At 45.2% G+C, this 10475-nt stretch overlaps 1 protein-coding gene across 1 annotated transcript; it reads left to right on the top strand.

The window, feature by feature from the left end:
• The first annotated feature begins 395 nt into the window (after nt 1-395).
• Nucleotides 396-10242, top strand: LOC119397317 (beta-hexosaminidase subunit beta-like). The gene is made up of 8 exons (XM_037664748.1): nt 396-466; nt 2005-2104; nt 2580-2685; nt 4932-5045; nt 6897-7018; nt 7616-7717; nt 9301-9409; nt 10232-10242. The coding sequence occupies exons 1-8, from the start codon at nt 396-398 to the stop codon at nt 10240-10242; spliced, it is 735 nt and encodes a 244-aa protein (XP_037520676.1).
• Nucleotides 10243-10475: the final 233 nt, after the last annotated feature.

Below are 10475 nucleotides of genomic sequence, written 5' to 3'. Positions count from 1 at the left end.
GGAGTGTTAAAGATCAGAAACGCCGAACGAGGTGGAGGGGGAAGCGTCTTCGGTCCTAGCTCAATTGGTGGAGCATCGGTCACGTAATTCGATGGTTGTGGGTTCGGATCGTTACGACGGAAAGGGCGATTTTTTGTCCACATTAATTCATTTCAGTTTACGTCGTAATTATTACACCGCAGTTAAAGACGACACTTAATATTTCTATGCTTCTCTTGGCCTAATTGTGCGTTGGATCATGTGGTTGTGTCCGACAAAAGCAACGAGCCCCTTGAAAAAATTACGCTTCTTTCGTAATACCCAGTCTGCTCACACTGCAAACTCGCACTGTACTACCTGTCAGTACTGATACTACATGGGCGCACGCAGCGCGACGTCCCGTCATACCAGCGGCCATGGCCCCTTCCAGCGTTCATCCAGACCAGCGACGAGTACTGGCTGCTGCGACCATCGAACTTCACCATCAGTGTGCTGCCGAGGCGAGTACGACCACGTTCGCCTAGAATGTTGATTGTCAGATTGCTAAAAGGAAGACGCCTAAGCAGGTTATCAGCAGTACATGAATTACCTGCGACTTGTTATTACTTTCATAAGGAGGCATGCCCATTGGGATTTTCTGGTGTTTTTTTTTTTTGGGGGGGGGGGTGGAGGCGAGGCTTCATAATATTTTTTTACGCGGTGTAAGAGTTCCACAGATTATGCTTAGCATGCAAATAAATGACAAAACTTTACGTGTAAGTTTGTATAATATTTATTAGCAACACTCATGTGTGGTATTCACCACGCATATAATACACACCTGCGTTGGCCCTTGTCAGAAATGACATATTGCGAGATGAGGAAATAAGTGTAAGAAAATAAGTGTTTCGTGTTGCACTTCATCGTTATGGAGAGATTTAATGGAAATGGCAGGCTGTGAACTGAGGACAAGCACAGGGTCTAAATAGAGCTGACATGTGTTGTATATCTTCAAGTCACATTTTTTATCTCAGCTTCAGCAGCAGTAATCGAAACATTTTTTTAAAAATTCGTTGGAGCTGATTTCCACGTGTCGTTTTGGAACGTAATAGTTTTTCGGTAATATTTGTACTGAGGCGCAGATGTCTCAATCCGAAGTATCTTAAAGGGCGATCTTCTTAATGGCAACACACACACACACACACACACACACACACACACACACACACACACACACACACACACACACACACACCACACACACACACACACCACACACACACACACACACACACACACACACACACACCACACACACACACACACACACACACCACACACACACACACACACACACACACACACACACACACACACACACACACACACACACACACACACACACACACACACACACACACACACACACACACACACACACACACACACACACACACACACACACACACACACACACACACACACACACACACACACACACACACACACACACACACACACACACACACACACACACACACACACACACACACACACACACACACACACACACCACACACACACACCACACACACACACACACACACACACACACACACACACACACACACACACACACACACACACACACACACACACACACACACACACACACACACACACACACACACCACACACACACACACACACACACACACACACACACACACACACACACACACACACACACACACACACACACACACACACACACACACACACACACACACACACACACACACACACACACACACACACACACACACACCACACACAACACACACACACACACACACACACACACACACACACACACACACACACACACACACACACACACACACACACACACACACACACACACACACACACACACACACACACACACACACAGCGCCTCGGGTCGTCGTTAATTTCGTGCAGTTGCCTTCAAAAATATTGTATGTGGGAAAAAGCGCACCTCACATTCAAGTGAAATCGCTGCAGCCCACTGGAGCCCGGCACTCGATGTCCCATTGTGGAGGCTGCCGCTGTGCGCTACGAGTCCATCTTTAATCGCGTCGAGTGCCTGCGCATTCCTGCCAAGGTGAGCAGTCGAGCGTGTGGAAGAAAACTTAACGCAAGACTATAGGTTCTACCATTTCATCTTAGGTAATATACTACACGGTTGAACTCTTCTTGGTGTACTCGTTGTGAATAATAATGCCGGTGAAAAAAAAAATTGTAACTCGCATTGTGTCTGCAGGGGGTTCTTTATAACGTGCGTCTTGTCATGTATTAATGGGTCATATAAACCAAAATTCAACTGCAATAATCGTGCAGTTGTCCCCTCTTCTTAATAGTCCCCGCATTTTTCGGTCTAAGCCGTGAGTTCTGTAGTATGTATTTGCCTGACCATTCAGTTATAGGAACACTGTTAATTTTCTTCGAAGCATCAGAAACGCGATTCCCGTGTATTTTATGAAGGTCATGAAAGCCAGTATACGGTCTTACTTACTATATCATTTGTGTATCTTACGCGCAGTCACTGTTGGCACCTACATTTTTGCGCACACTTGCAGGCCGTGGAAGCGTACCGGCAGAAAAGCGCCGGTTACATCAGCCGCCTGGTGGTGACGCTGCTCGGCACCTGCGAGAGCTTTCCCGAGCCGCTCATGGACGAGCACTGTGAGTGTAGTTCTTACAGCAAAGCTCTATATGGCTAAGGTGCGGGACGTGTGCAGAAAGTCTCGCATCCTCAGGCTCCCCGAGAGGCGGTAATCAGCCACGCTAGAACGCGATAAAACGAAACAGCAGTTGGCGCTTCCGGTTGTGCCGGGGCAACAGCCGACAATTAACAACATAATAAAGAAAATGCCTCCTAGGTCCTTCATAGTTTGATATGAGACGACTTATATTGCACAAAGAAAAGTGTATTCCCAGCAACGCATTCGTGTTAAAGGATGAAGCCACCTTTAAAACCTTGGCGACACGGATTCTGATTGACTGCATATAAATGCGTGAAACTTACATAGTTACGTAGTCAAGGTTCTGCAGACCAATTTGAAAGGAAGTGGAAGAGCTAGAATGAATTAGAGTGTACGATACAATTGTTAGTACAACAATAAATGGACAATTATTCACGTTGTTAGTACAGCGTGAATATTTGTCTATTTATTGTACAGTCAGTCATACTATATCTCTTGATATACCGAATTCAACGCCCCTCTAAAATGACATGCGATAGTTATGTGATGGCTGCGCGAGCATTCATAAAAAGGTAAAAAAAAAAAATATCTGGAAATTTGTGCCGAAACACCCCACGCCTAACGTTTCATTAAACACTGTTCTACCTTCGCCAAAGCGATCATGTGTAGCAAAATATTTCAACCAGGAGTGACATGAAGGAACTGTGGGCAACGAGCATGCTTCATTTACCATTTTTCAGTGTTCGTGGTCTCTTCTTTGCCAATAGTGCACAGAAATGGCAAAAGTAAGTCGCGTCTCCAAACCAGGACGCCGTGTCGCAAAAGGTTAAATTGATCGGTGTAAGCTTGATCTCTGTAAGCTGGTAGAACCCTTTGACGGCCTAGTGTGTTATTCATACTTGGAAGCAAGACGATGTGCGAATGAACATACGTGTTCACAAGAGAAGGTACGGGGACAAGCGCAAGACCACACCCTTTATTCTAAAGTAAGCACTGAATAAACAGCGAACAAACATTGAACAAACAGTGTAGCGCTTGTAGCCGTAACCTTTCTTGTGAACGTGTCCTTTAATCGCGCACCATTTTTACTTCCACGTTTGGAAGCTGGCTCCCATATTCTGTGTAGCAGTGAAGTGTGCTCATAATGAAAAAATAAAACAGCCGTCCAAGCTGAAGCACAATGATATAAATGAAACCAGCAGCTGGGGAGTGCCACGTTCTATATATGTTCTGCTGCATGGTGCGGACACGTATAGTCACGTATAGGTGTAAAAACGATGAAAGGCTGTAAGCCTTCAGTGAGTATAGTCGCGTAATGATTCACCTAGATGTGGGTGTCGTTGTCACTGTCTCGCGGTAGACTCTGGACATTGGTTTGAACATTGATGTTCACGTTAAAAACATGGCCTGTCATACCGAACTGGCCTCCGACATGTCACCTCTGCGCGGTCTACTGAACAGCTTCGCTGGGCATCATTCTTTACAATGCGGAATGGCGAGCAAGTTTTAAGCGAAGCTTTCAGTGGTGATTTCAGTGGTGGCGTGGCACGCGAGAAACCCGGCGCCGGCGAGCGCACAGAGTGGCGTCCGTCGAAGGTGCTTCGGTCAGATGCGTATTTGTGTGCTCCGTGTTCCAGTATTGATGCTCTCCCTAAAGTGGTCTTGTCGGCCATCAGCTGTTTCTGGTTTGAAAATATCATACTCCTGAAGGGCTTCTGAATATTTTACACCTTCCCCCTAAGCATTGCTGGACAGAACTCTGAAACTAGCTTTTACGAGTAGAATTGTTGGGCCAGCATGATAACGATACTTACCCTGTGTATTTGCCTAAACTTCGCCCTTCGGGATATGCACGCCATTTCAACTTTGAAAGTGTGTAATGTTCAACAAATCATCATTTTCAGCAGTGTTTCACGACAGCAACCAAAATCAGACAATACGCTTGCGCGCAGAGTCGTGTTGCCCTCTGCTTTCAGAAACGATTAGAAATTTTGGCCAACATATACAGATGCAGCATATTAGTATTCTGATAACAAAACCCAGAGTAGTTGTTGAAGGCGAAATCACGAAAATAACAATATCCACTTGCTAGCGAACATTCCCATTGAAGGTGAAAGATGGCAACCTTTGAGCCCACTTTATTTTCATTGTGAAGTTCAATGGGTTTCGATATTTATAGAGGCTACATGCAGTAATGTCACAGTTCATAGGTTCTCTCGTGCGCAGATATCCTACGCATTACGTCCAGCCCAAAGAAGAACGTGCTGCTGGCCAACTCACCATGGGGTCTCCTTCGAGGCCTGGAAACCTTCTCTCAGCTTGTATACGGTCTCTCCAACGACCTCGTAAGAGCACTGCTGTTTGTTTTCTTGGCGTATTGCAAAGTGGAGAAGCTGTTAGTAAGTCTCTTCGGCTCAATGTTTGCTCCCAAACTTTACCTGTCGTTTGCCGCATATTCTCCTGTGTAGTGTGAGACAAAAAAGCAGCATCATAAAGTGACAAGCGTGAGCAACTACAGACGTATACATGAATAGAAATGTTAGTGTAATAAGTGCTACGTTCTGAGGACTAAAACTGCAGAAGCATTAGTGAACAAATGGTAAAAGAAAAGTATATAGGGACCATTTGAAAACGTGTGGTTCTAATAGGCTTCCCTCCGCTTACTCACACAGTTTCATCTCGTAAATATTTTGCGAATATATGGTTTCTCTTACTTTCAATAAAGCACATCACAGTTATTAAGATGACAGCGGCTTCACACCAAGCACAGCACTGAAGAAAGTTTTAAAATAGAAGAGTCTATAGTATATCGAAACAACGTACAGTGAAACCTCGCTGATACGAATCTCACGGGACCTCCAAAAATATTCGTATCATCCGAAATTCGTATCACCAGAAGGCATGGAAAATTAGCATGCGACAAAAGAAACTGCGGACATATCTACTAGCGCGAAAAACACAAAGGACGAGGTAAAGACGGCAGACAGGACGCAGCGCTAATTTCTAAAAGTAAGCTGGCGTACATTTTCATTTGTTGTTTTTCAGGGCCACAGCAACGTCAGGAAGAACCCTGAATGATTGTCAGTTTAGTTTTTAGATGTCGGCAATCATACCAGCACTCGTAAATATAGGGCCCGTACGCGCGTATTTAATTAATGAACCAGGTGCGTTGTGACCTGCGACAGCAGTAGCCCCATCGAAATTTTAGTAGGCTTTTTTGCATGACACCGGAGTACTGCACCGAAAGTAACAAGAGAAACGCTTTGACGCGATGGATCAAGGACACGAAATTACAGAACCACGGTCCTGTGTTATGATTTTGTTATTGCGGAGGTTTTGGGGATCTTTTTGGGAGATTTACAGCCGTTCCCGCACAAGTTCGACCTCAACAGTCGCGCATGTTGACGTTGTGAGGCCTGTCTCCTTCGCCAAGTACGTCTTCGCCTTCTTTCGGTCCTCGTCCGCCTTTCATAGGATGTTTGATGCACGAGGCAGGCAGGTGTAAACACAGTACAACGGCAGCAGCTCGCGTCGACACTTAAAAAAAAGCATGACGCTAATGTCCTCTGTAATATAAACGCGAAGGCACACGGAGGCACATAAGAGCCTCAGAGTTTCGCGCACAGCACTGTCGGAGGCCGTGACGCATCTCTGAAGGTTTATTGTGACTGTAAGAAAAGTGTTTTTTTTTTACACCATGATTCTGACGATTTGGCGGTGCGACGTTCATGCCCACGCTTGCGTTCCCGCGCTCGCGCGTGCTTGGCGCGTCCTCCGCGACAGCGCGGACAGCACCTCTTCGTACCTGGGCGGTAGCGTACGTTCGTGTCAAACGTCGCTGGGTGAAAATCGGTTCGCAACAACCGTACTCCATTACATGGCAAGCCAATGGGCCTTGGCCGGGACCAAAGAAAAATTCGTATCACCCCGAAATTCGTATGAGCTGTGATCGTATCACCGAGGTTTCACTGTATTTCACAACAGCGTCATACAGTCTGGATTAAACTGAAGTTTTATTTCATCAGAAATCTAATTTATACTTAAGGCAATTCAATTTCCTCAATTAAGACACAAAGTTGGATGTGTTGTAACATGCGCATAATGGGAAAGAAGCGAACGATGACAGACAAGGTGAAAGGGTTTAAAACTGAAGCTTTCAAGTTGTACTTGTTAATTTGATTTTTTTTTATCGTTATGCGCAGTTCGCTATCAACAGCACCTACATCCGAGACTACCCACGTTTCCCTCACCGAGGCCTTCGCATCGACACTTCGCATCATTTCCTCTCTGTGAGATCCATCAAGAAAACGCTGGTAGGTTCCTGCACAGATGTTACGCACGTATTTTATTTTTTCTTTAAGGATAGCACGACGCCAGCTGATATGTCTCATTGAGCTGTAATATCCTTCAATAACATTTAGTACACTTCTGCTCTATTGAAGTTAAAAGAAGCTTCGGTCATTTGGGACGTGAGGCACGCAAAAAAATATTTTTTCATGGAGCAAGGAAAAAGCTGAATCTTAGTTTTATAAGAGTACTTTTACGAAATGTTGTACTTTTCATTGTTCCTACAATTGTACAAAAGCTTCCCAGTCTTTCAAGCAAACGCTTTTCTGTCATAAAATTCGGTGCTGTGATAGTAATCGGAGGAAACGAGAAGGTTGTGCTGAACGGGCCTTATGCATCATTCGCAATATTCAACGCAGGAGGGCACAGACCTGCTTCCTGCTTAAAAACAAAGCAAAAAAAAACAAAAAAAACATGTACTTTACAAAAACGGTAATCATTAAGTGCAAAATTCGAAAACATAAAAAGAATGTCAGAGAAAGAGGGTTCCTCCAGGAATGGTTGTTCTCGGCTATACGTTAGCACTTGGAACTCTTACATCCCACGCCCACACCGACGCGCAGGACGCCATGACGATGAACAAGATGAACGTGCTGCTGTGGAAGATGGTTGGAAACGACTCGTTCCCGCTGAGAATGACCAGCCTCCTCGAGCTGAGCTCCAAGGTAAGCGCACAGGGATGAGAGATTCGGAATACACTCCATGGCTCCATAGGACTTCGTAGAGTGCTGCAGGTACCTCCCCTTTCGGCTCGCAACTGTACGGTGAAGTTGCTAGTTGCACTGCAGATGGGTCAAAAAGGAAATAGAAATAACGTATAGTTCACGTGCAGTCTGGTGGTTAGGGCGGGTTACGACGTATTGTCAGGAGTTTAGCTGCCTTTTTGCAGCTCTTTACCGTGAAATCACCTGTGTATAAATTGGTTGCATATTTAACAATAGTTGGGGCTTTGCGTCTTAAAACCGCGATATGATTATGAAAGCTCCAGAAATTTCGACAACCTTGGGTTCTTTAACGTGCACCTAAATCTGTGCGCACGGGCCTCTAACATTTTGCCTCCATAGAATCGAAATGCGGCTGCCGCGGCGGGGATTCGACGCCACGACCTTCGGGTCAGCATGTCAGGCACCGTAACAACTTGATCGCCGCGGCGGGCAGGGTTGTATGCTTGAATGAGCGAATAAGGACATTTTTACTTTCCCCAGTACTGAAACTTCGCATCGTTATAATGTGTAATGCCAAAAATATCTGAAAGAAGGCATGTGATAACCACGTTTACATGAACGTGACAACAACGTGACATATATCGGTTGTAGCAGTCCATAGCCTACAGCCTTGATGCGTGCCGCTACTTTATTTTAACGGAAATAATCCAAAAACATGGGGCCGAATTATTAGGCTCTTTAGCAGTGCCGCTTTACCACACGGTTAGAAAATACCGGGCCGCCGTGGTCGGAACGTCGTTACTTTCGAATGTAAGACATGTATCAGCCAATGTAATCATGTCGTCGTGTTATCGTATACGCATCGAGTAACTATTGATCAGTTAAAACTTTTTCGGTCGTGGCATAATAACTGTCGGGGTGTAACGTCGCGAAACCACGATATGATTGTGAGGGACGCCGTAGTGGAGGGCTCCGGTAATTTAGACCACCTGCGGTTCTTTAATTCGGTGGTCGTCGTATGTTTAGCGTGCAACGGTAATACTATTACCGTCACTGCTAAAACACCCTATTCCCAGAGCAATTAGGGCGCAGTTGCTCTTTGTCATTAGCCGTCCGCATTAACTGTAGTAATGTGTCGAGCATTGGTATTGGCTGAAGCGTAGGCGGCCACACAAGGGGGTTGCGCACTTTCTCTTTGTTACAGTGGTAACTTGCCGGTCATTAAAAACGATTATACGTGAGAAATTATGGAACAGTCTTAGAGCTCGTGGTTATAAAGTCCTATGTGCCGAAACCACCATATGATTATAAGGCACGCCTTAGTGCGTGACTGTGGAGCAATTTTGAGCCTCTGGGGTCTTTTAACGTGTACCGAGATATAAGTACGCAGATATTTTTTCTCATTTTACCGACACTTAAACGTTGTCGCCGGTGCAGAGAATCGAACTCGCGTCTTCGAGCTTAGTTAGCGCAGCGCCTTCACCGTTAAGATACCACAGCGCGTAAAGAGAACATTTGTGAATTAGACTCCGTATGTATTTGTGCTAAGCGGAGAGCTTTGTTTCCTTCAATCGCTGACGCAGGGCGCCTTCCGCGTTGGTTCCCACGAGTACCGAGATGAAGACATCGCTCACTTGATCGAGTATGCACGAGTCCGTGGTGTGCGCATTGTGCCCGAGGTGCACAGCATGGGTTCGTATCCCTTCCTACTGTTTTATACGGCGTGTTTTTCCGGAGACTGCAAAAAAAATAGAAAGAAAAGAAACCACCGCCGAAACACTCCGTACAGATGGTCGGTCAGCGAAGCTGAAACGTGCGGCGCCCTGTGTTCATCACTGGGTTAATCTCGAAGGTTAATTAAGGCGAAAACCTTAGATGCCTCATCAAACGCGAAAATTGACCATCGGCGTCAGCGGCGCCAACACGAGGGATGCAAAAAATCACCATCACGCGATGACGTTAACATATGACGTCATCGTTACTTCACGGATCTATAAAATTAGCAACGTGATAATGACGTTATATAACGTGACGTCACATGATGACGACATCACGTGACATCAGGTGGGCCGATCACGGAGGCAGTGCAAAACCAGGTGAGGTGCGAAGAGCTTGCAATGCTACCGGTCCTGGAGGCAGTGCAATACCACGTTAGGTGCAAAAGGCTTTCGGAGGGGTGCGAAGCAGGATTAATCGACTGAAAATAAAAATAAAAAAAGATGGCTTTCACCTTATAGTCATCTTAGGCGAAAGCATCTTAGGCGAAAGCATGAAGTTTTTTTTTTTTCAATTATTGGTTCCGTCTGTCCAGCGATCTTAAACGAGGCTGTGTTTCTTCATTTTTAATGAGCCTGTGGTGGCTGTGAGATTTGCCCAGTTGCTGTGGTACATCCACAGCACTTACGCGATGCCATATACAGTTTTGCTGCAAAATTGCTGAACCATGGGCAACAATGGTCATATAAGATGCACGTTATGCTTTTTTAATTGTCTTGTTTGGTTTGTCAGTTGCAGGCGATACTTAACTTATTTAATTAACTTAGGTACCTGACTGGAGACGTAGTATGACAGGCCAAGTGAACATACAAGTTTCCAAATCATGTAAAAATTATTTTTTTAAAGCTGCACCACGAGAAGCTTTTTCTCGTTCACTGGACAAGGAGAAGCACTTTACGCGCCATTTGAAAACGTGTCGGCTCGTCAAAATTACGAAGGTTCTTTTAAAACTAGTTTTAAAAATTTTAAAACATAACTGACA

The sequence above is a fragment of the Rhipicephalus sanguineus genome, chromosome 6, assembly GCF_013339695.2.
Source record: "Rhipicephalus sanguineus isolate Rsan-2018 chromosome 6, BIME_Rsan_1.4, whole genome shotgun sequence".
Taxonomy (NCBI): Eukaryota; Metazoa; Arthropoda; class Arachnida; order Ixodida; family Ixodidae; genus Rhipicephalus; species Rhipicephalus sanguineus.
Note: the sequence above shows the minus strand (reverse complement) of the source record. Positions and strands in the feature narration are given on the sequence as shown.

Excerpts from the sequence above, each read along its gene's own strand:
- LOC119397317 (XM_037664748.1), top strand. The coding sequence starts at position 396 with ATGGCCCCTTCCAGCGTTCATCCAGACCAGCGACGAGTACTGGCTGCT. Across the intron at positions 467-2,004 it reads ACCATCGAACTTCACCATCA|CCCACTGGAGCCCGGCACTC; the intron begins GTGTGCTGCCGA and ends AAATCGCTGCAG. Across the intron at positions 7,718-9,300 it reads TCCTCGAGCTGAGCTCCAAG|GGCGCCTTCCGCGTTGGTTC; the intron begins GTAAGCGCACAG and ends TCGCTGACGCAG.